Source organism: Phoxinus phoxinus (assembly GCF_949152265.1).
Source record: "Phoxinus phoxinus genome assembly, chromosome: 18".
NCBI classification, from domain to species: Eukaryota; Metazoa; Chordata; class Actinopteri; order Cypriniformes; family Leuciscidae; genus Phoxinus; species Phoxinus phoxinus.
In genome coordinates, this window is record NC_136893.1 from 30,738,485 (window position 1) to 30,766,125 (window position 27,641).

Genomic DNA, 27,641 nt, shown 5'->3' on the forward strand with positions numbered 1-27,641 from the left:
TGATATATTAAAATGCAATCTTAGTTTTGTAATGCATGTATAGTATATGTTTATTGAACAAGTTTGGTTTTGGTAGGACATATTTTAGACAGTTTTTGACAATCATTGATGTACTCTGAGCACAATAAGGACTAGGGGTGTAACGATACCCTCATGTCCTGATTCAATACTGCTCACGATACGATATTATTGCGATACTCCAAGACTTATGATAAAACTTTCTTTTTTTTCTTTTTTTTTACTGTTGATTAAAATGATAAATTTGGTTTTACATTGTGTGTGTAAATGAATAGGCTGGACTTGGTGCTGGAAACCCAAAGCACAGGACAATAGAGACACCAGAATAACTATTCATGATTCTGAAGCTGAAAATACTGAATTATTGTCGACGAATATTCTTTACTCTTTCACTGACTAGATTTATTTTAAATAATGTAGGCCACTTTTTACTGGTAACAACATCAGACATTTGGCTTTCTTAGGACCCACAAATATTCCCTCATTGCATTATTATACATTATATTCAAATTATGTAGTACTGACACTAAAACTCTGAACACGTATTTTTTTCTCACAGTAATTTTTATTTTATTGTTACACCCCAATAAAAGGTAAAGTGCAAATAGGTGTAGGCCTTTAAAAGTAGAAAAAAAAGTTAATGAAGTGTTGAAAGAAGGAATGAATCAAGTGAGCAAAGTTTACTTTTGCTTACAATTAACAAAACACACTTAAATACAGCAATGGATGGCAGCATTAAAATAAAAAGAAAATGGAAGACGATAAAAAAACGAGGGACATATAAATACAGTAAAACACGATTCAATGTTCAGTATAGATTACGCTACATTCAACACTTTCACAGTTATGACACTTTTTTTATTGGTAGTAGTTTTTAGTGTCATAATTAAGTAGTTAGTCACAAATAAAAATCATTTAATTTGGGTGTTGTTAAAGAAAATGTACATTTATGAATACAATTTGTATGATTGATTTGCGTATATAATGTATAAGAGATGATGAACATATTGCCGTTCATGGGTCTTTCCAGGTTGAATAAATAAGTTATCACAAGCAAATCGCGGGATTGAGCCTAAATAAATAAAATTAAATAAATAAACAAAAGCCGCCCGACCGCGGGTGCGAGTGAGTGACGTCACCGGCGGGACAAACCGCTCGCCGTGAGTGACGCCGTCTTCTGGTCAGCCGCGCAGTGTCAGGTAAGTCCTCCTCAATCACTTATAACCTGGATTCACGGAGTTGTTGTCACTCTACATTTGACTCACGATTCGGAGGCATTATGTGCTTAATTAATTCTGTTATTAATGGCCGTGATAGATTCAGTCAGCTGTTAAATCCGGGATGTGAGGGCGGGAAAACACGGGAAGTTGAGGCCTTCGGCAAGACTGTTTTGGTTAAAAATACTATTGTAATTTCCCTGATAACTGTTTAAATTGCAAGAGAATGGGTCTGTTGTCTCAATAAATTACTCCAAAACCATCATAGTTGGCAAGTTATTGTTCCTAGCGTTACTGTAAAAGCAGGATAAGTTGACATGGCACCCACAACCCATTTTACCGATTTAAACTTAAGTTATGTTATGTTACTTTGAGCTAAACCGAATATTCAATGAGACTAAACAAAAAATAAAAATGCAGAGACTTTAATCCATTGAGAACTGTTTAGATAGTGAAAATTGTCATACCTAATGGAGGCAGACTTCAATGTGAGTGTCTACAACACATGTATTAAAGCTACACTGTGTGATTTTTACCCCCATCTAGCGGTGAAAAGGTACATGACCATCCAGTGAATATTATTTTCTGTTCCTCTCAACTCCGATTTCGTTTTAACTCCTACGGTGGCCAATGTAGTCCGAGATTAACATGGCTTCCAGTTCGACCTCGTCCATGAGTATTCCTTCAAGTGATGAGGCTACTTTAGAAAACTATTATAATTTGCAGTAATTTAATTTGTCAGTTAACATATAGGTTATGATATCTATGTAAAATGAATAATAGTTTTATGTTTTCGTTATTATTTTACCATTTCATTGCTAACATCAGCTATCAGTCCCAGACGAATGCAAGCTAATCTGAGTAAAGTAACTTTTATCAGTGCTATCGTTATTCTGTATATTGTACGACATCACTAGCGTAAGGCAACGTTTACATTGTAGGCTATATCATTTTCTCCGTGAGCAGAGATCAGCTGATGTGACGGAGGGAGAGGGAGAGGGAGAGGGAAAGGGAAAGGAAAAAATAAAAACAGGGCTGGTGCCAGTGAATTGCGGAGACGCGAAAGGCGAAGCTTGAATTAACGGGTATGTCCCTCTTTGGCTAATGTACTTTCAAGATGGAGGGGCAACATGGCGACCGACATTCGAACCCCTCACCCGTATGTATTTTCAATGGCATATTATACACTCACGAGAATACTTTATTACTTGAACGAAGTAAATGAGCACATATATTTTTGAAAGAACTAAGTGTTTTTAGCTAAGAATAAACTAAAAAAGTTACACAGTGTAGCTTTAAAGTATAGGAGTCCGTGATCTATTGGCATGAGTTCATGAGCCTGTGAATGTGTTTCAGGATGAGCACATCAGTGGCCTGTGCCTCGTCAGAGGACCATCACGGGTGTGAGGCTGGGTCCGTGGCAGGGGGTCCGAGCTGCCAGTTCAGCCTGATGGAGATGAGTGAGGTGGAGTACTTCCAGCACATGATCCAGAGCCACATGGAGGCCCAGACGGGCCGCTCGGGCTTCTCTCAGCTGGAGGAGAGCCTGTCCGGTGAGCCGGCGGAGGAGCCCTGCACCGCGGCCCTGCAGGAGATCCGGATGCTGCTGGTGGACCAGCCCGGCGGAGGAGGTATGCGCTGCGAGGCGACTCCTGACGGAGGAGGTATGCGCTGCGAGACGACCCCCGGCGGAGGAGGTATGCGCTCCGAGGCGACTCCTGACGGAGGAGGTCTGCGCTGCGAGGCGACCCCCGGCGGAGGAGGTCTGAGCTGCGAGGCGACCCCTGGCGGAGGAGGTCTGGGCTGCGAGGCGACCCCCGGCGGAGGAGGTCTGGGCTGCGAGGCGACCCCTGGCGGGGGTGTGGAGGTGCCCAGCTCTGTGCTGGACAGAGCTCAGTGTGCCGGAGGAGACCGGCCCCACCGGAGAGAGCCACGGCCGCTGGAGGGCCGACCCAGTCCACCTGCACGAGTCTGCCTGGAGAAAAGGTTACCATGCAGCCTGTGTGACACAGCTCTTATTACACTACATAACTGATTTTTAAAAGGGTCATGAAATGTGCTTTCATTCTATTCACTCGTAATTTGATTTTTTCCCCCCACAAATAACAATATTTAGAAAAATGTAAAAAAAAAAAAAAAACGGGAGGCTGCTAACTGCCGAGCAAATGGGGGGAGCTTACATCTTGCGAATGCAATTTGGCCCTAATGGGTGGAGCTAGAATACCCCCCCCCCCATAGAGACAGAGCACATTATGCCACGCCCAGCGGGGGGACAATCCAACCCTCTCCTTTGACTTTGTATTGTGTGGAGCGTCCTCCTTGTCATTTCTAGCTTATAACAAAAGAACTAACTTTTTATAAGCTGTGGACCCCAAAAACAAGCGTTTAATGACACAGAACTAGATACAGGCAATAAGACGTGAAGCATCATCAGGAAGAATGGGTAAATTCTAACAAATAGTTAATTAAGTAGTAAATTTATCAAAGTGGACGAATACCAATTGGCCCAAGCTACAGCTTGCTAACACACATAGGCCTAGCTAATATTAGTTTCATAATAGCTAACTTGTCCCATCATTTTAATAACCAACTGCACCCCTGCATCCTTTCAACTTTCATAAAGCTGAGGCTATGTGCTTTGATTATTACTACATAAGTTAAGGGTTGAAGATATCTAAGCTATGTGTTTTGATATTTGTAGGGCCGGCCCTAACCAATTTGCTGTCCTAGCCAAGATTTACCCGGTGCTCCATGCATCACAGCCCATTCCATTTCCACTCGCTGCTCGACACTCATGCGCTGCTCTTGCTCGCTGCTCCTGCTCGCCGCTCACGCGCTGCCCCTGCTCGCCGCTCACGCGCTGCCCCTGCTCGCCGCTCACTCGCTGCTCCTGCTCGACGCTCCTGCTCGCCGCTCACGCGCTGCTCCTGCTCGACGCTCCTGCTCGACGCTCACTCGACGCTCACTCGCTGCTCCTGCTCGACGCTCCTGCTCGCCGCTCACTCGCTGCTCCTGCTCGCCGCTCATTCGCTGCTCCTGCTCGCCGCTCATTCGCTGCTCCTGCTCGACGCTCCTGCTCGCCGCTCACTCGCTGCTCCTGCTCGACGCTCACTCGCTGCTCCTGCTCGACGCTCCTGCTCGCCGCTCACTCGCAGCTCATGCTCGACGCTCACTCGCTGCTCCTGCTCGACGCTCCTGCTCGCCGCTCACTCGCTGCTCCTGCTCGACGCTCACTCGCTGCTCCTGCTCGACGCTCCTGCTCGCCGCTCACTCGCTGCTCCTGCTCGACGCTCACTCGCTGCTCCTGCTCGACGCTCCTGCTCGCCGCTCACTCGCTGCTCCTGCTCGACGCTCACTCGCTGCTCCTGCTCGACGCTCCTGCTCGCCGCTCACTCGCTGCTCCTGCTCGCCGCTCACTCGCTGCTCCTGCTCGACGCTCACTCGCTGCTCCTGCTCGACGCTCCTGCTCGACGCTCACTCGCTGCTCACTCGCTGCTCCTGCTCGACGCTCACTCGCTGCTCCTGCTCGACGCTCACTCGCTGCTCCTGCTCGACGCTCCTGCTCGCCGCTCACTCGCTGCTCCTGCTCGACGCTCACTCGCTGCTCCTGCTCGACGCTCACTCACTGCTCCTGCTCGACGCTCACTCGCTGCTCCTGCTCGACGCTCACTCGCTGCTCCTGCTCGACGCTCCTGCTCGCCGCTCACTCGCTGCTCCTGCTCGACGCTCCTGCTCGCCGCTCACTCGCTGCTCCTGCTCGACGCTCACTCGCTGCTCACTCGCTGCTCCTGCTCGACGCTCACTCGCTGCTCCTGCTCGACGCTCACTCGCTGCTCCTGCTCGACGCTCACTCGCTGCTCCTGCTCGACGCTCCTGCTCGCCGCTCACTCGCTGCTCCTGCTCGATGCTCACTCGCTGCTCCTGCTCGACGCTCCTGCTCGCCGCTCACTCGCTGCTCCTGCTCGACGCTCCTGCTCGCCGCTCACTCGCTGCTCCTGCTCGAAGCTCCTGCTCGCCGCTCACTCGCTGCTCCTGCTCGACGCTCCTGCTCGACGCTCACTCGCTGCTCCTGCTCGACGCTCCTGCTCGACGCTCACTCGCTGCTCACTCGCTGCTCCTGCTCGACGCTCACTCGCTGCTCCTGCTCGACGCTCACTCGCTGCTCCTGCTCGACGCTCCTGCTCGCCGCTCACTCGCTGCTCCTGCTCGACGCTCACTCGCTGCTCCTGCTCGCCGCTCACTCGCTGCTCCTGCTCGACGCTCACTCGCTGCTCCTGCTCGACGCTCACTCGCTGCTCCTGCTCGCCGCTCACTCGCTGCTCCTGCTCGACGCTCACTCGCCGCTCCTGCTCGACGCTCCTGCTCGCCGCTCACTCGCTGCTCCTGCTCGACGCTCACTCGCTGCTCCTGCTCGACGCTCACTCGCTGCTCCTGCTCGCCGCTCCTGCTCGACGCTCACTCGCTGCTCCTGCTCGACGCTCACTCGCTGCTCCTGCTCGACGCTCACTCGCTGCTCCTGCTCGACGCTCACTCGCTGCTCCTGCTCGCCGCTCACTCGCTGCTCCTGCTCGACGCTCCTGCTCGACGCTCACTCGCTGCTCCTGCTCGACGCTCACGCGCTGCCCCTGCTTGACGCTCACTCGCTGCTCCTGATCCCCAGCGTGTGCGGACTCAATCCACCGTTAGCTGCCGTGATCCCCAGCGTGTGCAGACTCAATCCACCGTTAGCTGCCGTGATCCCCAGCGTGTGCGGACTCAATCCACCGTTAGCTGCCGTGATCCCCATCGTGTGCGGACTCAATCCACCGTTAGCTGCCGTGATCCCCAGCGTGTGCGGACTCAATCCACCGTTAGCTGCCGTGATCCCCATCGTGTGCAGACTCAATCCACCGTTAGCTGCCGTGATCCCCAGCGTGTGCGGACTCAATCCACCGTTAGCTGCCGTGATCCCCATCGTGTGCGGACTCAATCCACCGTTAGCTGCCGTGATCCCCAGCGTGTGCGGACTCAGACCACCGTTAGCTGCCGTGATCCCCAGCGTGTGCGGACTCAATCCACCGTTAGCTGCCGTGATCCCCAGCGTGTGCGGACTCAATCCACCGTTAGCTGCCGTGATCCCCAGCGTGTGCGGACTCAATCCACCGTTAGCTGCCGTGATCCCCAGCGTGTGCGGACTCAATCCACCGTTAGCTGCCGTGATCCCCAGCGTGTGCGGACTCAATCCACCGTTAGCTGCCGTGATCCCCAGCGTGTGCAGACTCAATCCATCGTTAGCTGCCGTGATCCCCAGCGTGTGCAGACTCAATCCACCGTTAGCTGCCGTGATCCCCAGCGTGTGCAGACTCAATCCATCGTTAGCTGCCGTGATCCCCATCGTGTGCAGACTCAATCCACCGTTAGCTGCCGTGATCCCCAGCGTGTGCGGACTCAATCCACCGTTAGCTGCCGTGATCCCCAGCGTGTGCGGACTCAATCCACCGTTAGCTGCCGTGATCCCCAGCGTGTGCAGACTCAATCCACCGTTAGCTGCTGTGATCCCCAGCGTGTGCAGACTCAAACCATCGTTAGCTGCCGTGATCCCCATCGTGTGCGGACTCAATCCACCGTTAGCTGCCGTGATCCCCAGCGTGTGCGGACTCAATCCACCGTTAGCTGCCGTGATCCCCAGCGTGTGCGGACTCAATCCACCGTTAGCTGCCGTGATCCCCAGCGTGTGCAGACTCAATCCACCGTTAGCTGCCGTGATCCCCAGCGTGTGCAGACTCAATCCATCGTTAGCTGCCGTGATCCCCATCGTGTGCAGACTCAATCAACCGTTAGCTGCTGTGATCCCCAGCGTGTGCGGACTAAATCCACCGTTAGCTGCCGTGATCCCCAGTGTGTGCGGACTCAATCCACCGTTAGCTGCCGTGATCCCCATCGTGTGCGGACTCAATCCACCGTTAGCTGCCGTGATCCCCAGCGTGTGCGGACTCAATCCACCGTTAGCTGCCGTGATCCCCAGCGTGTGCGGACTCAATCCACCGTTAGCTGCCGTGATCCCCAGCGTGTGCGGACTCAATCCACCGTTAGCTGCCGTGATCCCCAGCGTGTGCGGACTCAATCCACCGTTAGCTGCCGTGATCCCCAGCGTGTGCGGACTCAAACCATCGTTAGCTGCCGTGATCCCCAGCGTGTGCGGACTCAATCCACCGTTAGCTGCTGTGATCCCCAGCGTGTGCGGACTCAATCCACCGTTAGCTGCCGTGATCCCCAGCGTGTGCGGACTCAGACCACCGTTAGCTGCCGCGATCCCCAGCGTGTGCAGACTCAATCCACCGTTAGCTGCTGTGATCCCCAGCGTGTGCGGACTCAATCCACCGTTAGCTGCCGTGATCCCCAGCGTGTGCGGACTCAGACCAGCGTTAGCTGCCGTGATCCCCAGCGTGTGCGGACTCAATCCACCGTTAGCTGCCATGATCCCCAGCGTGTGCGGACTCAATCCACCGTTAGCTGCCGTGATCCCCAGCGTGTGCGGACTCAATCCACCGTTAGCTGCCGTGATCCCCAGCGTGTGCGGACTCAATCCACCGTTAGCTGCCGTGATCCCCAGCGTGTGCAGACTCAATCCACCGTTAGCTGCCGTGATCCCCAGCGTGTGCAGACTCAATCCACCGTTAGCTGCCGTGATCCCCAGCGTGTGCAGACTCAATCCATCGTTAGCTGCCGTGATCCCCATCGTGTGCAGACTCAATCCACCGTTAGCTGCCGTGATCCCCAGCGTGTGCGGACTCAATCCACCGTTAGCTGCCGTGATCCCCAGCGTGTGCAGACTCAATCCACCGTTAGCTGCCGTGATCCCCAGCGTGTGCAGACTCAATCCACCGTTAGCTGCCGTGATCCCCAGCGTGTGCGGACTCAATCCACCGTTAGCTGCCGTGATCCCCAGCGTGTGCAGACTCAATCCACCGTTAGCTGCCGTGATCCCCAGCGTGTGCAGACTCAATCCATCGTTAGCTGCCGTGATCCCCATCGTGTGCAGACTCAATCCACCGTTAGCTGCCGTGATCCCCAGCGTGTGCGGACTCAATCCACCGTTAGCTGCCGTGATCCCCAGCGTGTGCAGACTCAATCCATCGTTAGCTGCCGTGATCCCCATCGTGTGCAGACTCAATCCACCGTTAGCTGCCGTGATCCCCAGCGTGTGCGGACTCAATCCACCGTTAGCTGCCGTGATCCCCAGCGTGTGCGGACTCAATCCACCGTTAGCTGCCGTGATCCCCAGCGTGTGCGGACTCAATCCACCGTTAGCTGCCGTGATCCCCAGCGTGTGCGGACTCAGACCACCGTTAGCTGCCGTGATCCCCATCGTGTGCGGACTCAATCCACCGTTAGCTGCTGTGATCCCCAGCGAGTGCGGACTCAATCCACCGTTAGCTGCCGTGATCCCCTAGCGTGTGCGGACTCAATCCACCGTTAGCTGCTGTGATCCCCAGCGTGTGCAGACTCAATCCACCGTTAGCTGCCGTGATCCCCAGCGTGTGCGGACTCAGACCACCGTTAGCTGCCGTGATCCCCAGCGTGTGCGGACTCAATCCACCGTTAGCTGCCGTGATCCCCAGCGTGTGCGGACTCAATCCACCGTTAGCTGCCGTGATCCCCAGCGTGTGCGGACTCAGACCACCGTTAGCTGCCGTGATCCCCATCGTGTGCGGACTCAATCCACCGTTAGCTGCCGTGATCCCCATCGTGTGCGGACTCAATCCACCGTTAGCTGCCGTGATCCCCAGCGTGTGCGGACTCAATCCACCGTTAGCTGCCGTGATCCCCAGCGTGTGCGGACTCAATCCACCGTTAGCTGCCGTGATCCCCAGCGTGTGCGGACTCAGACCACCGTTAGCTGCCGTGATCCCCAGCGTGTGCGGACTCAGACCACCGTTAGCTGCCGTGATCCCCAGCGTGTGCGGACTCAATCCACCGTTAGCTGCCGTGATCCCCTAGCGTGTGCGGACTCAATCCACCGTTAGCTGCCGTGATCCCCATCGTGTGCGGACTCAATCCACCGTTAGCTGCCGTGATCCCCAGCGTGTGCGGACTCAATCCACCGTTAGCTGCCGTGATCCCCATCGTGTGCGGACTCAATCCACCGTTAGCTGCCATGATCCCCAGCGTGTGCGGACTCAATCCACCGTTAGCTGCCGTGATCCCCAGCGTGTGCGGACTCAATCCACCGTTAGCTGCCGTGATCCCCAGCGTGTGCGGACTCAATCCACCGTTAGCTGCCGTGATCCCCAGCGTGTGCAGACTCAATCCACCGTTAGCTGCCGTGATCCCCAGCGTGTGCAGACTCAATCCACCGTTAGCTGCCGTGATCCCCAGCGTGTGCAGACTCAATCCATCGTTAGCTGCCGTGATCCCCATCGTGTGCAGACTCAATCCACCGTTAGCTGCCGTGATCCCCAGCGTGTGCGGACTCAATCCACCGTTAGCTGCCGTGATCCCCAGCGTGTGCAGACTCAATCCACCGTTAGCTGCCGTGATCCCCAGCGTGTGCAGACTCAATCCACCGTTAGCTGCCGTGATCCCCAGCGTGTGCGGACTCAATCCACCGTTAGCTGCCGTGATCCCCAGCGTGTGCAGACTCAATCCACCGTTAGCTGCCGTGATCCCCAGCGTGTGCAGACTCAATCCATCGTTAGCTGCCGTGATCCCCATCGTGTGCAGACTCAATCCACCGTTAGCTGCCGTGATCCCCAGCGTGTGCGGACTCAATCCACCGTTAGCTGCCGTGATCCCCAGCGTGTGCAGACTCAATCCATCGTTAGCTGCCGTGATCCCCATCGTGTGCAGACTCAATCCACCGTTAGCTGCCGTGATCCCCAGCGTGTGCGGACTCAATCCACCGTTAGCTGCCGTGATCCCCAGCGTGTGCGGACTCAATCCACCGTTAGCTGCCGTGATCCCCAGCGTGTGCGGACTCAATCCACCGTTAGCTGCCGTGATCCCCAGCGTGTGCGGACTCAGACCACCGTTAGCTGCCGTGATCCCCATCGTGTGCGGACTCAATCCACCGTTAGCTGCTGTGATCCCCAGCGAGTGCGGACTCAATCCACCGTTAGCTGCCGTGATCCCCTAGCGTGTGCGGACTCAATCCACCGTTAGCTGCTGTGATCCCCAGCGTGTGCAGACTCAATCCACCGTTAGCTGCCGTGATCCCCAGCGTGTGCGGACTCAGACCACCGTTAGCTGCCGTGATCCCCAGCGTGTGCGGACTCAATCCACCGTTAGCTGCCGTGATCCCCAGCGTGTGCGGACTCAATCCACCGTTAGCTGCCGTGATCCCCAGCGTGTGCGGACTCAGACCACCGTTAGCTGCCGTGATCCCCATCGTGTGCGGACTCAATCCACCGTTAGCTGCCGTGATCCCCATCGTGTGCGGACTCAATCCACCGTTAGCTGCCGTGATCCCCAGCGTGTGCGGACTCAATCCACCGTTAGCTGCCGTGATCCCCAGCGTGTGCGGACTCAATCCACCGTTAGCTGCCGTGATCCCCAGCGTGTGCGGACTCAGACCACCGTTAGCTGCCGTGATCCCCAGCGTGTGCGGACTCAGACCACCGTTAGCTGCCGTGATCCCCAGCGTGTGCGGACTCAATCCACCGTTAGCTGCCGTGATCCCCTAGCGTGTGCGGACTCAATCCACCGTTAGCTGCCGTGATCCCCATCGTGTGCGGACTCAATCCACCGTTAGCTGCCGTGATCCCCAGCGTGTGCGGACTCAATCCACCGTTAGCTGCCGTGATCCCCATCGTGTGCGGACTCAATCCACCGTTAGCTGCCGTGATCCCCAGCGTGTGCGGACTCAATCCACCGTTAGCTGCCGTGATCCCCAGCGTGTGCGGACTCAATCCACCGTTAGCTGCCGTGATCCCCAGCGTGTGCGGACTCAATCCACCGTTAGCTGCCGTGATCCCCAGCGTGTGCGGACTCAAACCATCGTTAGCTGCCGTGATCCCCATCGTGTGCGGACTCAATCCACCGTTAGCTGCTGTGATCCCCAGCGTGTGCGGACTCAATCCACCGTTAGCTGCCGTGATCCCCAGCGTGTGCAGACTCAATCCACCGTTAGCTGCCGTGATCCCCAGCGTGTGCGGACTCAGACCACCGTTAGCTGCCGTGATCCCCATCGTGTGCGGACTCAATCCACCGTTAGCTGCCGTGATCCCCAGCGTGTGCGGACTCAATCCACCGTTAGCTGCCGTGATCCCCATCGTGTGCGGACTCAATCCACCGTTAGCTGCCGTGATCCCCAGCGTGTGCGGACTCAATCCACCGTTAGCTGCCGTGATCCCCAGCGTGTGCGGACTCAATCCACCGTTAGCTGCCGTGATCCCCAGCGTGTGCAGACTCAATCCACCGTTAGCTGCCGTGATCCCCAGCGTGTGCAGACTCAATCCACCGTTAGCTGCTGTGATCCCCAGCGTGTGCAGACTCAATCCACCGTTAGCTGTCGTGATCCACAGCGTGTGCAGACTCAATCCACCGTTAGCTGCCGTGATCCCCAGCGTGTGCGGACTCAATCCACCGTTAGCTGCCGTGATCCCCAGCGTGTGCAGACTCAATCCACCGTTAGCTGCCGTGATCCCCAGCGTGTGCAGACTCAATCCACCGTTAGCTGCCGTGATCCCCATCGTGTGCAGACTCAATCCACCGTTAGCTGCCGTGATCCCCAGCGTGTGCGGACTCAATCCACCGTTAGCTGCCGTGATCCCCATCGTGTGCAGACTCAATCCACCGTTAGCTGCCGTGATCCCCAGCGTGTGCGGACTCAATCCACCGTTAGCTGCCGTGATCCCCAGCGTGTGCGGACTCAATCCACCGTTAGCTGCCGTGATCCCCAGCGTGTGCGGACTCAGACCACCGTTAGCTGCCGTGATCCCCAGCGTGTGCGGACTCAATCCACCGTTAGCTGCCGTGATCCCCATCGTGTGCAGACTCAATCCACCGTTAGCTGCCGTGATCCCCAGCGTGTGCGGACTCAATCCACCGTTAGCTGCCGTGATCCCCAGCGTGTGCGGACTCAATCCACCGTTAGCTGCTGTGATCCCCAGCGTGTGCAGACTCAATCCATCGTTAGCTGCCGTGATCCCCAGCGTGTGCGGACTCAGACCACCGTTAGCTGCCGTGATCCCCAGCGTGTGCGGACTCAATCCACCGTTAGCTGCCGTGATCCCCAGCGTGTGCGGACTCAATCCACCGTTAGCTGCCGTTATCCCCAGCGTGTGCGGACTCAATCCACCGTTAGCTGCCGTGATCCCCAGCGTGTGCGGACTCAATCCACCGTTAGCTGCCGTGATCCCCAGCGTGTGCAGACATTATTTATTATTATTTATTTTAAATAAGAAGATCATCGCCTGTGTTTAATATAGATTTGTGTGATAAAACTACTACATGTTTAAATGTTGCTTTAACATTTCAAATATGTTTTGTTACACCGGTTAGCATACTAAGCCGTCACTACTGCAAACAATTATTTTACTAAGCAAAATATGCTTCACAAGTTCCAAACTATTTTTTTCCGAATCAAATACAAACTTAGCACTTACCGATGTCCAGATGAAGTCGGTGACCACAGCACTGCTTCCTCAGCACTTCTCCAGTTCCCCGTTTGATGACGCCGTTATGGCACCGCTGAGCCTCCGGGCCGTAAGTGCATCTTGCAGGCTTCGGCTGTATGCTCCCGGTGTGGCCTTGGGGAAATAGCTGGTCTGGAGACTCGCAGTTTTCATTTCCCAGTCTTCAATTAAATGTATTGTCAAACTCATGAGTGTCCCGCTTGACCATATATCAGTTGCCAGCGCAAAATGACTCACTTTTGCGAGCCGGTCGGAAAGCTTTGGTCTGACCTCCGTGTCATTATTATGTACGATGTAATAAAATATGAGCTTTTAGCTAAAAAATAGAAACCCTGTTTTAGGTCAAAGTTTGACTGCTATAAAACGTTTGAGAATCCCTGCTTTAAATCAATTTTGACATGATTTCATAATTTGTCTTCCAGATTTGTATCAGTGCATTGTCACTCTGCGAACACTGCAGGACTATCCACACATGCACAAATAGAGAACTGGAGTAACCCAGACAAGATGGTGAGAATACAAGGCACGTATCCGTACGAAGGACATCTGCTAAAAACTGTAGGTGCTTACCTTCATGTCATTCAAATGCACTCCAGTATATGTTTGTTACCGACTTCTGCTGTTTGTTGTTGTCAATGAGTGATTTCCTATGCTCTGTATTGGAGGGTGTCCAACAGTCTGAGCTGCTCATCCCCACAGAGTTGACTGTGAGTTTCAGAGCAGAGAAAGAGTCGGTGATGCGAGCACCGTTCGTCATTTACACCGACCCCGCAGACCAGCACGTCACACTGAAGAGTAAGACTCCTCACAGCTCTGCACTCAAACATAATGATTTACTATTCAAATTACTAACTTATCAGCTAATGATTGTTATCACCTTTATGTTGTTCTAAAGCTTTATGGCTTTCCTTCGTCATTGGAACACAGAATACTTATTTCCATTCTGCGATCAGCGGCTGCCAAGCTCCAATAATGAAAAACAAAAAGCACCGAATAAGTGTCCATATGAGCTGTGCAAGCTCTAGACATTCACTAAAGAGTAACAGCTCTACAAGAAAAGAGTCAAATAGGGGTCTCATTTTTTATTAAATTTTTTGGTGAAAAAGTGGACTCTGTGACCGGTTTTAATGGTGTTTCTGCACACAGCACAAACGCAGTAATTCACCATCATGAAAATACGCCTGCGTATACCTAACTTAAATAACTAACTAAATAAATAAATGTCCTAATCACTAATTCTCTCGCTCTATCACTCGTACAATATCAACACAGCTCAGCGAGCTGGAGAGACGTCTCCCTCGTATGACGTGAAGCGATTCGTTTGGGGGGAGGAGCAGTTTTAAGTGAGGACTGAAAATAACAAACTTTTTCATCTTATATTCTGCCTTTAGGTATCGAAAAACATACAAAACAACACATCAACTTGTCAAACGTGTATTTCCCCTCACTATTTTGTGTTAATCATAATTACAAATTTAACCTGACACACCGACTTTAACTTTGAAATATGTATGATGAAACGTATACCGACTCCCGTCGGGTTTGTCGGGCCGACCCGACCCGTTGAGAACTCTACGCTACACGATGGCCAAGCACGCGCCCTTAAAATAGCATATGACTAACGCGCCACTGTCTTTAGACTGGGTTTCTCCTGGTCAGTGGCGGAAGTGTTTTCTGGAACCCCGAGCGCAAGTTCATTCCCTAATTTACAGACGTGCGTCTGTGGGAGAAAAGTGCAAACTAGGATTGATACATGCGTCGATGTACTAAGTCAATTGCGCTGGGTGCAAGGTAGGGCCATAGAGTTCATCAGAGTGACTTCAGGTGAAGACAGGTGAGACCTATTTCCCATGAGCTTGATGATTGGTTCATCTGAAAACAGCCACATACACGATTATAGCAGGGTGTGCACACTTATGCAGGTCGTTTAGGGTTTTATTTTTATGTCTTTAAAATGTCACCGCATAGGTTGTCATTTTTACATTAAAGCTGAAAAAGATCTGATATGATTTATCTTTGTGTTATTGTTACATCACAAAAACCAACTGTGTCCGGTGGGTTTCAGTGTTTATCTCTCCTCACTTTCAGTTTTGACACGGTTATGTTATGTAGGCGACAGCCATTTTATTTGTATAGTGCTTTTCACAAACTGGGAATTCATTTTTGCATTCCCTCGCCAAACAACATCATGAATGCCTTGCTCATGTGGACCTGTTTATAACTCTAGTACTGGCCATAGTAACAAGATTGAACCAAAATACTTGGCTTTTCATCTTTAGTTCTGTTTAAAAATTCAGAGGCTTCCTGTTGGATCAGTAAAGGTAAATGTCATCATTTATTGGATCAGTAAACATCATCAGCTTTGCATTAATTTATGAAAATCTTATAACTTACTATTTAAATGACTATTTAGTTACTGTTTAAGAGCAATTGGATGAACCAAATTAAAAACATAATTTCTCAAGACTTTGATTCAATTGGAAATATTTCAACACATTGAGGGAAAGTTCACTTGGACTTGGGCTTTTGTATGTACAATAAATGAGCAATCTACATAATCAACGAAAACTCATTTTATGTTCCATGAAAGCAAGAAAGTCATAACAGTGAGTTAATAATGAGTTTAAGCCTAGAGATGTTTATATGTGTTTGTCCTGGCTGTCTCCCTCTTCACCTAAGATGAGGTGAATAAAGCTGCTCGCCCCATCAAGCGTGTTCGGACCAGGGCTCTCAGGCCATCTAACATCATACAGGGCTCAGAGAACTGGAAGACATGTGCCAGTGTGTCCTGTGCTAACCGAGACCGGACGAGACCTCTCACGGACCGAACTCAGCGCAAAGAAGTTCACAACAGAAAGGAGCGCGACCGCAGGTGCTTTTCAGCATTAAATACGTTTCAAATGCGCTTTAACCCATGCATTCAGTGTTAGGGTGAGAGATGTAGCGTGTGTGTGTGTGTGTGTGTGTGTGTGTGTGTGTGTGTGTGTGTGTGTGTGTGTGTGTCCTCAGGAGGAGGATCCGTCTGTGCTGTGACGAGTTGAACCTGCTGGTGCCGTTCTGTTACGCTGACACTGATAAAGCCACCACACTGCAGTGGACCACGGCCTTCCTCAAATACATACAGGAGATACATGGAGACTGCCTTAAACAGGTGCCCTCACACACGCCACTGCTCTGTGTCTGCGTGAGTGTGTCCGCGGGTCGTCATGCGAATGCATGTGTGGCGCATTGTCTTAATTGACGAAAAGTTGGTAACACTTTACAATACTGTTCCTTCATTAATGAACAACTACACAGGAACAAATGAGTAACGCATTATTAACACTCTAGTAACTACTATTAACCCCTTATATTGGCCATTACATATTTAAAACAGTAATATCCTATACTAAACCTAAACCAATCTTGACAAACTATATATCATTTGAAAGCTTACAATCTCTATTTTTCATTTTTGGTGACTGATTTTTTAAATAAATTACAGAGGAGCCGTAATTTATCAATTTGCAACAAGAATATTTTCATACTTCTAAGGCGGGTTCAGCCAAAAAAAGGTCTGAAAATGTTTTAAATATAAAGAAAATAATAATAGATTCAGCGTCTGTGATGTGGCCGTGAGCTATAATGCACATACGTGATCTTTCTGTGTTTCTTAGAGGTTTCTTGAGAGGGTCTGATTATAATTTAACCAACAGTAATTCTGGATTGCGTCCACCTACAAGTAAATAGGAAATAAGCGAATCAGAACACTGCGCGCCAAACCAGCAGTATGTGCGCAAGCGTGAACCACTAGTGTTTCTGTCTCACTCTGGATGTGCCACTGCATCACATTTCTCTCAGTGTCCGTTTTTATGTCGGCTCTCATGTTAACTGGTTAGAGCACAATGCCTGCGTGACACACACACTTCTCGAGCCGCGCCGAAACCGCGTGCTAGAAATAGAACCGCAACCGACGCCTATTTTTCACGCGACACACAAGAGTGTTGGAAGTTTTCAGACAAAATAGAAGGCGCAAATACATATTAACCCTCTGGGGACCAAGAACACGCCCGCGCGTTTTGCTCGTGTTTTTTTTTAGCAATGCAAAATAAACTCAAAATGCTCTGTTAATTTTGATCTTTCATTTTCGTGTTATACATCAATCGATCCTGTTCAGTTTCTATTTTTTTTCTGTATACTCACAATAAAAATAAAGTGTTTTGCTTTTTGCCAAATAAAGAAAAATGAACATGATGCGAGTTCTGCACTCTCTCTGTCAATGAACTGAATTTGAAACGCGTTTGAAAATGATCTGTAACTCCGCGAAAATTCAGTCAAACAGGCAAACATACCCACGGGCATAAAGCTTGAGATCACATCTTTCAAATGAAGTAATTTATATTAAAAACAAATATTCTCAGCTTCTGTGATCTGTATGAAAAGAGAGCGATTCCAGTCGAGCTCATTACGAGCTCATTGACTTTAATTCGTTCACGCCTACTGACGGAGCGCGCTATTCACAAGATAATGTGTTAAGCCATCTATGCAAAACAGGGAAACGCCCCCAAGCAAATGCTTTAAGTTTCCTCATTCAGTCACCTGCGCGTTGGGAAGATGGCACGATACAATAATATTCTTCAACTTTTTTAAAAGGAATGTAGCTTCATCACTACCTACGCCTGCAACTCGGAGTGCGCTTAGCAACACAGTCAGAAATCAGATAGAGTAAGTACATATTTACATATTTAAGTAATATGCAAAACATGTCGATTTTACTGGTTTTCTAAGGCCAAATTAGAATTGATATTTTTCCCGCAGTGCTGAATGAGAAGAGTCATTAATAAACTATTGTTTTCTAAGTCGGCTAAAAACATCTCCATCTCCGCTGTTAAGCAGATGCGCTTTTAGAGAGAAATGCTCCTTTCATACGCATTACATAATCATAATGTATTAGCTATCAATTTGAATTTGTTCGTTTTAAAGTGGACATTTAAGCTTTATTTAGTTTCTTATTTATTTAATTATATATTTAGTTTCAGTTCTCGCGCTCCAGTTCACAGAGATCATGAAAGCGCGCCTGATTGTTTTATTTTATTTTACAAAAGCACAACGTTTTCTTGTTATTGTGAGTTTACACAAATAAAAGTTGCAAATAATGTATTATTATTTTCTGTATGACCAGAAATGATACAAGTATTTTAAGTTGTTTCACTGTTGATAGGAAAATGCAAGTGTTCGCGTCCGCGGCTCCGTGCCACGCGCTCCACACTCCACACCACAAACCGTTGGATATGCGTCAAAATCTTGTGTTTATTTGTGATAATCTTAGCCCTGTATTATTATTGTCTAACCCGTATTCAGATGAGTAAAAATCGACTGAATACGTTGAAATAAAAAGTCTTTGTATAAGCAACATATTAAACTGCAAATTAACATTTATGCCCTAATATATATTATAAAAGACGATATGTTACAGACGAAATATGAAAGACAACATTTCGTTTTGGATAGATTATAAAGTTTTTACTGCCACATCAAAACCTAATTTACAAGGTGCAAACAAAATCTTAAAATATCAATATAAGCCTTCTCTTTAAATTATTTTTGTGTTTTATTAGTGACAAATTTGGGGAGAGAATAGCCTACATAATCCAAAACTTTCTGAAAATACGAATGAGAATTAACTGCACAATTACTAGAAATGTTTACCTTGGATATTATACAATTTGCAAGCATACACAGTTTGTGGAAAAATACACTTTTTTTCAAGATGTTTCCAACTCTGAACCAATTCTGTAGTAATATATATATATATATGTGTGTGTGTGTGTGTGTGTGTGTGTGTATGTATATATATATATATGTGTGTGTGTGTGTGTGTGTGTGTGTGTGTGTATGTATATATATATATATATATATATATATATATATATATATATGTGTGTGTGTGTGTGTGTGTGTGTGTGTTGTCTTTGCATTCTTTCTTGTGGCTCAGTGACACCTGAATGAAAGGCTCATTAGTATGCAGCATTAGCAGGTCTTTGTCTTCAGGTGTGAATGAGGACATTATTCATGACCTTGTTGGATCATTCACGCCCACCTGCATATTGCCTTTCCAAACAAAAAGTGTCTTACAAAATTTTAATCAATCTATTGTTTAATGTGAACGATTAGCCCGGATGATTTTCAGATCATTTTGAAGTAAATACTCTAGCCGACAACATCCATTAGTCAAAAGTATTGTGGGAATATGTGAAGTTGGCCGTTTGTGGTCTTATATCAGAACATTTAATAAAAGATCAAAACGGATGCGTGTCATTACCAGTATTAGATACATTCGTCTTAAAGGGACAGCACCCAATATACCTGCAGCTGTTTGTGTCACCAAAGTTAATCAAACAACAAAAGAGAAAGAGAAAAATCACGTTTTGTCAAAAGATAAACTGTATTAATACTTAATACAGTTAATTTACCTGAAAAACATAAAGCACTGCTTTATTTCTTGTGTACCCGGTATTTGTGTTTTATTGTGTATTATTATATTTATATTTGTATTTTGTTTATTAGTTTCTATGCAGATGCACTAGGCCTACCCTACACAATTACCCCAATCATCCTAGAATTATTAATTCTTTACAAAAAGAGCTATTCAAACCATCAGGTGAAATTGTTTTCATGAAATAGCAGTAATATATACCGGATATTTGCCGCGGGACGAGGGCTTCGATTACCTCTCTCTTTTTTGACCATACATGTGTTTGCACCCCTGTTTCAAGATATCAACCTAACATTTGAAACACAACTTGTTCAGATTTTTGGCTTTGATTTTTTTGCAGTTTTAGAGTCCACCAGGTTTTGAAAATATATATTTTATATAAAATATGAATAATTAAATATTTAACGTTGTACATTTTCATAAACTCAAACTTCTATGACCTTTTTTCTGTTTAACTTTCTTAATTGATTTCACTTCTACAAAAATCTGCCAAATGTCTTCTTTAAAACAATACCAATCTCACATCTATATTCCAAAGCATTCTTGAATTACAACCATTTAAGTTCGAAATGTGCATTTTCATCTCTATTAAAAAAAGGGGGACGCTTGATAAGGGGTTAAATAAAAAGAAACTGATTAACAAACTAGTTAGTAATAGCACTCAGTTGAATGTGGTAGTTCACTATTAGCTAATCAATAACTACTATTTCTTTTATACCTATATGAGAACTACTACAGTATATACGGGTTCATAATTTACATTAAAAATTAGTTTATGGTTACCCACTAGTAATGACTCAAGTGTTACTACATCCTTCTAAAGGAACTACTAATAATTTGGATCAGTATTCTAAAGTGAAATCTTGATAACTCCCTAATATTGACTGAAGTCAATGTAAGCTTTTGAGATTTATGCAAGATTTTGAATAGTAATTCCTTCTGATGGATTTGGCAAGACTTTACTCATTATTTTCCTTTATTCCATTATTATCATGTTGCCATGGTCCAAATAACTAGCAGTTCCTTTAGAAAGATGTATTAATTATGAACCTGTATATACTGCCCTACAAAGGCAAAATACCTTAAAGGGCACCTATTATGACATTTAAAATGTTCCTAATGTTGTTTAGGGAGTCCCCAACAACAGTTTTACGTGCATGCAATGTCAAAAAACACTTTTGTTTTCGTATAATATGCATTTATTTTTACCTGATTTGCTCACCGACTCCCAAATGAATCGTTCAACGACTCATTTTTCCAAACCCCTCCTTTGCGCGACGCTAATCTGCGTTGATTGGTCAGATGACCCAGCAGTGTTTACAGAGATAATACTTATTGTTTAACACGGAGTACAATGATGCTTTTATCAATTAAATCGTGTTATAATGATGATTATAGTCCACTGCTTTGTAGTTTGTAGTAAAAAACTAAAAATAAGATAAAGAATTTAATGTTATGTTAGCGAGCATAGCCCAGAGTTCATATTGTAAAAGCACAATCAGTCTTTGTTTGCGTTAGCCCGATGCATAAACATAACGTTTTTACAAAAAAAAAAAAATGCAGTTACGTTACTACGAGGTATTACTCTATTCTTTAAGACAACTCCGAAAACAACGACAAACACTTCACATATCTCAATACAATTGCCATTGAAGACCTAGAAGCTAAACGGTGCTTACTCAACAAACTAAATAATAATTAAGCATGCTACATAAAACATAAAAGCAACAATTATTAATAACACATACAGGCTGTGATACGGAGGAGGAAGCTGATGCAAATACACTTGGAACTAAACCTTCCTTCAATATCAGCCGGCTCGCGAATCCAAGTTTGATTGCATTTAAAAAGCAATCGTCTTCAAAATGGCGCGAACAAAGCACAAGGCTCGGACTATACTTCTGTGGTATAGTTGTATATATGAATTGTAGCCACTTAGTCTTCAAATGCTCCTCCTTGGGCAGATGGAAAAAGTTGAGTTTGAGTCGCACTTCAGAACACAGCGTCTCGTCGCCATGATGTTTCCCTGCTGGCCTTGGAGCGCAATAAGTGGGCGTATCGTATTCAAATAACTTGACAAGTTGACGTCATCTAGTCAGAGAAAAAGCTTCGGTCTTCTAACGATTCATAAAAATGACTCCGAGTCGACTCTTACTTTTGAAAGACAATAACTTTATATAGCACTTTCATATTTCAAACTTTGCAGGATGTTTTTGTTCACTTAGATCTATGTTACACACTACATGAAAGGTACATTTCAAAATTCCATAATAGGTGCCCTTTAACTGAGAAAAATGACTTTAAAATGTTTTAGTTGTCCAGCCAAATTAATTATAGGTAGGACACTGGAAATCTGGCAATTAGATGTTTTACTAATGAAAATTATCTACATAAAAAAAAAAACATTAAAACATAAAAAAAAACCTATTTTAAAGTTACTGTACTCTGCCTTTGTATTGTCTGCAAAAAGTGAGAAGTCACACCAAGGCAAAGGGCATTATCTTCATATTGTAGTAAGTCTAAAGACTGTTTATGTTCAATATCTAGATGCATGTATTTTCTTTCATGTGTTCTGTGTTCTGGTTGTGTGGGGCTTTAAGGCGTGGGCTGTTCTTCTGAAGAACGAGCCTGCACAGTTATGCGGGGCCGGGTTGGATAAGAGGGGTTTTCCAGAAGTTTGAGGTTTGCTGGACTGTGTGAGGCAAGAGCATCGACCACACAGGTGCTCACGTTAATAAAAGGGAACTGTTTGAATCCAGTTAATATACGAGATTGCTCTCGTTATCGTCCCTTAAACACGATGCGGAAGCAGGCTAAAGAAAAGATTAAGTCCGAACCAGAAGCAAGCCGGATGTTTCGTGAGGCTCTAGGCGCTTCGGCATGGGCTTCCGATCAATTCGCAACAGAGGAAGACTTTCTGGAATCGCACAAGGCTCGTGTGAGGGAGGCTACCGGGAGGATGGCTGCAGACGCCGGGCTTTCGTTGCCTGAGCCGAGTGCTGCCGAACTTTCATGAGTACAACATACAGACATGACGGCGCCCACGGAACCGCGCTGGTGGCCGATGTAAACGAACATGGCCGCGCCCACGGAACCGCGCTGGTGGCCGATGTAAACAGACATGGCGGCGCCCACAGAACCACGCTGGTGGCCGATGTAAACAGACATGGCGGCGCCCACAGAACCACGCTGGTGGCCGATGTAAACAGACATGGCGGCGCCCACGGAACCGCGCTGGTGGCCGATGTAAACAGACATGGCGGCGCCCACGGAACCGCGCTGCTGGCCGATGTATACAGACATGGCGGCGCCCACAGAACCGCGCTGGTGGCCGATGTAAACAGACATGGCGGCGCCCACAGAACCGCGCTGGTGGCCGATGTAAACAGACATGGCGGCGCCCACGGAACCGCGCTGGTGGCCGATGTAAACAGACATGACGGCGCCCACAGAACCGCGCTGGTGGCCGATGTAAACAGACATGACGGCGGCCACGGAACCGCGCTGGTGGCCGATGTAAACAGACATGGCCGCGCCCACGGAACCGCGCTGGTGGCCGATGTAAACAGACATGGCGCCGCCCACAGAACCGCGCTGGTGGCCGATGTAAACAGACATGACGGCGCCCACGGAACTGCGCTGGTGGCCGATGTAAACAGACATGGCGGCGCCCACGGAACCGCGCTGGTGGCCGATGTAAACAGACATGACGGCACCCACAGAACCGCACTGGTGGCCGATGTAAACAGACATGGCGCCGCCCACAGAACCGCGCTGGTGGCCGATGTAAACAGACATGACGGCGCCCACGGAACTGCGCTGGTGGCCGATGTAAACAGACATGGCGGCGCCCACGGAACTGCGCTGGTGGCCGATGTAAACAGACATGACGGCGCCCACAGAACCGCGCTGGTGGCCGATGTAAACAGACATGACGGCACCCACAGAACCGCGCTGGTGGCCGATGTAAACAGACATGGCGGCGCCCACGGAACCGCGCTGGTGGCCGATGTAAACAGACATGGCGGCGCCCACGGAACCGCGCTGGTGGCCGATGTAAACAGACATGACGGCGCCCACAGAACCGCGCTGGTGGCCGATGTAAACAGACATGACGGCGCCCACAGAACCGCGCTGGTGGCCGATGTAAACAGACATGACTGCGCCCACAGAACCGCGCTGGTGGCCGATGTAAACAGACATCACGGCGCCCACAGAACCGCGCTGGTGGCCGATGTAAACAGACATGGCGGCGCCCACAGAACCGCGCTGGTTGCCGATGTAAACAGACATGACGGCGCCCACGGAACCGCGCTGGTGGCCGATGTAAACAGACATGGCGGCGCCCACAGAACCGCGCTGGTTGCCGATGTAAACGAACATGGCCGCGCCCACGGAACCGCGCTGGTGGCCGATGTAAACAGACATGACGGCGCCCACAGAACCGCGCTGGTGGCCGATGTAAACGGACTGAGGAGTGTCAAACTCTTTTGCTGCCCTGAAACAGGAGGTTTGGGGGCGGTTCTCTCTCAGGCGGGGGTTGGGGGAGAGCGAGTTGTGGCTTACTACAGTAAAGCGTTCAACAAGGCCGAACACAGATACTGTGTCACCAGACGGGAACTTGTTGTTGTGCTGTCTGCAGTCCAACACTTTAAGTATTACCTGTGTGGGCTACCTTTCACTGTGCACACTGATCATTCAGCTCTCCAATGGCTAATGTCATTCAAAGAGCCAGAGGGCCAGCTGGCACGCTGGATTGAGGAACTTCAGGCGTTCAATATGAGAGTAGTACACTGTCCAGGGTCAGGCCATACAAATGCAGATGCTCTTTCTCGTCGGCCATGCTTTGCCGACGGGTGTCGGTACTGTGATAAAAGAGAAACCAGGGAAAGAGAGCTGGAGGACTCGGATGCCAGTGGGGCTTCTGTGGTTTGCAAGCATGGCGATACGCCGGCGTGTTTGACGGTGGGGGCATTGGGAGTAGAGGACTGGAGGCGGCTGCTAGGGGAAGATGCGGACCTGCAGCCAGTAATCCAATGGGTCCAAACACAGCAGTGACCTCTGTGGGAGGAAGTGGCCATTCTATCTTTGTCCACGAAAAACTTAAGGACAAAATTCAAAGACCTGCGTCTGCCAGACGGGGTGTTAGAGAGGGAGTGGAAAGACCCTGCCACTGGGGAGGGGAGGTGGCAGTGCCCAGGTCGCTGCGGGAGGGGGTTATCAGGGCTGCCCACGGGGCGGTGGGATCTGGACACTTTGGGGTTTCAAAAGCACTCAAACGTGTCAGAAAGAGTTTTTACTGGGGACTTGTGAGGAGAGATGTGGAGGATTTTTGTCGGCGGTGTCAGTCCCCTGCAACAGTTCCCCGTAGGAGGCCCAATGGAGAGAGTGGGGGTGGATGTAATGAGTCCTTTTCCATGTTCCGAGAGGGGTAACAGGTTTGTGCTGACGGCTATGGATTATTTCACTAAATGGCCAGAAGCTTACGCACTGCCTGACCAAGAAGCCGAGACAGTGGTGAGCGCGGCGTTGGTGGATGGCATGTTTAGTCGGTTGCTGAATCCAAACACAGCGATCAAAGCCAGAATTTTGAGTCGCGTGTCTTCACACGTGTCTTATCCAGTTTTCCTAATGGCGTGCCAATCCGCTGTGCAAGACTCAAGCTCTTGCACACCCGCCCTTTTGATGTTGGGTGGGAGATCAGAACACCTGGGGAAATGGCTTTTGGGTGGCCACCTGATGTGCCCCCGGGCCCTGAGTATGCTAGGAAGCTTCAGGACTCATTGGAAGCTGCTCATAATTTAGCAAGGAAGCAGTTGTTAAAAGCGGGGACCCGGCAGAAGTGGAATTATGACCTGAAACTAAACTGAAACTTTACTAAACTAAACCTAAACTGCAGTGTTCTGGAGAGAATCTGAGAAGTGGTTTCCCGAGTGCAGTATAGTAGTTCTTAGTTCACTATTAGCTGATCAGTAACTACTATTTTTTCATACCTCACTGAAGACTATCACATTCAACTGAGTGCTACTACTAACTAGTTTGTTAATCAGAGTTTCTTGTTAGTTAATAGTAGTTACTAGAGTGTTAATAATGCGTTACTCATTTGTTCCTGTGTAGTTGTTCATTAATGAAGGAACAGTATTGCAAAGTGTTACCAAAAAGTCTTATCTGGAGTAGGGTTGGACGGTATACCAGCACTACGGTAGTATCGCGATTATCAAGCTTCAAAATACTGGCGATGCTGCTTTATTTTTTTATTTTTTTGCTCGAACCGGCACCTTCCTGCCTTCAAATGCGATTGATTTTGTTCAACAGTTCAATTAAAAAATAGGTCCCACTTTATATTAAGTGGCTTTAAGTACAATGTACTTATTGTGTTCATGTTGTATTGTAAAATACCTTTTCTTCTATTGCGGTGTGATACGGGTCAGGTTAGGGACAGGTGTGCTGGTATGGTTAAGTTTAAGGGTGGGTTAAGGTGTAAGGGAAGGGTCAACAATGTAATTACAAATGTAATTACATACATTAATTACCGTTGTAATTACAAGCAGGTCTTTTTAAAATATAAGTACAATGTTAAAACATATATGTACACAATAAGTCCATTGTATCAAATTATTAATTTCAATGTTAGTACATAGTAGTTAAAGCTACTTAATATAAAGTGGGACCAAAAAATAAGTTATTATTAAATGAGTTTAGACCCAACATTGTCAATATTGATGTTTTTGCTTTATTTTGTCAATAAAAATAGTTTTAAACAAAGCCAGAATTGTTGTGCTTCTCCGAGCAACACACAGCGGTGTTTAGTTTCTGGATTCTGGAAACTGTTTGGGGTTTTTATGATTCGGTGAGCCGTGCAGTTTGATTTAATTCATGAATTAATTCATTTTAAATGAATGATTCAGTGACTTAATCGTTAAGACTTGCTGCCACTTACTGGCAGTTTTAATTTAACTTTTTAAAGTAGGCCTATTTTTTTTTTTTTTTCATCATTTCCTATTTCTATATTCAGAATTTTATATTTAAAACATTAATCTCAAAACATTATTTATGCAATTGTAATTGCATTAACTCTAAAAACATCTAAACGTCCTGCAGCTCCTGTGTGCCGCCTCTGAAGTGCCAATGGCACTATAGCCAGTCGTTCTGGTTTCATTTACATCTATGTATTTATAAAAATGTGGTTCACTGTAGATTTGAATTATAAATGAACGCAACAGTGAGCGGTATCGTGATCCTTCAGCTGGTACAGTAGTGTAAGATATGTGTATGGTATGATGAACCCGAGAAGCTTCTGATACGGACACGCTTGCAGAGTTAGCAGTGTTCAGACACCTCTGTTTACCAGACATACTGATGGCACACGAGCATTATTCAAATTACACAATTTATCACTCGGGTAAAGCATGTATTTTGCAATTACATAATCAATTTGGAGATAGTCATTAAAAAAACTATCGCACTAACCGCACTACTGAAGCAGATCTTGACTATAGACACTGTTGTTTCTGTTTTATTTTTGCACCAATTGCTATAATCGTGATTTACAGTATTGTTTGTTTTTTACACCAATCACCATTCTTAAAACGGTGGTGTTAAACCTGTTCTGTACATATTTCTGTTTTGTTGTATTAAATGCAGAAATGCACTCTGTGTTTCAGGATTTCCAGAGAACTTTCTGTGGTAAGACTGGACTGCGGCTGAAGCCCAGTTGTGTTTCAGTAGCGCACCATCTCCAGCCCTGTGCAAACCTGGAGAACCCGTTCACACACACCTGACCTCCGGTTCACTGCTGTAAGCTCCCAATGTGGAAGCGCAGGTTACTGTCATCGGATTAACGGTTTTCTTGCGACTTTACTGTATGATGCCAGTGTCCAGTTGTGCATGTCAAGACCACGACCGTTTGTTCTGACAGGCCAGGTCGAGTGGCGAGCGAGTGTTCTGATTGGCCAGGTCGAGTGGCGAGCGAGTGTTCTGATTGGCCAGGTCGAGTGGCGAGCGAGTGTTCTGATAGGCCAGGTCGAGTGGCGAGCGAGTGTTCTGATTGGCCAGGTCGAGTGGCGAGCAAGTGTTCTGATAGGCCAGGTCGAGTGGCATTCCTGATTTTAGTCCTGTCACGTTTTTTGGTCTCCAAACAGGACAATCAGTGCCTTTGAAAGAAATGTAAGAAACTGTACTGAGAAGATCTGTGATGTGAATGTTTATTATTGGTTTGTATTTTTATGCCTTGTTTGTTTGAAAGGCATGGCCATTGTTATTTTAATGCATTTTTTAGTCTTTTAATTAAAATATGATTATATATTTAATGCACTT

General features: G+C 48.0%; 1 protein-coding gene across 8 annotated transcripts; it reads left to right on the forward strand.

The window, feature by feature from the left end:
- The first annotated feature begins 1,188 nt into the window (after positions 1-1,188).
- LOC306986203 (uncharacterized protein) lies at positions 1,189-27,634 on the forward strand. Of its 8 annotated transcripts, none has more exons than XM_079589180.1 (9): positions 1,189-1,217; positions 2,592-2,965; positions 3,065-3,221; positions 13,273-13,408; positions 13,516-13,645; positions 15,530-15,722; positions 15,860-16,001; positions 26,990-27,147; positions 27,244-27,634. In XM_079589180.1, the coding sequence occupies exons 2-8, from the start codon at positions 2,593-2,595 to the stop codon at positions 27,104-27,106; spliced, it is 1,248 nt and encodes a 415-aa protein (XP_079445306.1). In that variant the 5' UTR covers positions 1,189-1,217; position 2,592; the 3' UTR covers positions 27,107-27,147; positions 27,244-27,634. The 8 variants fall into 8 exon arrangements, with proteins under 8 accessions (XP_079445306.1, XP_079445307.1, XP_079445310.1 ...); XM_079589181.1 differs by having other exon boundaries at positions 26,990-27,122; XM_079589184.1 differs by having other exon boundaries at positions 13,273-13,360.
- Positions 27,635-27,641: the final 7 nt, after the last annotated feature.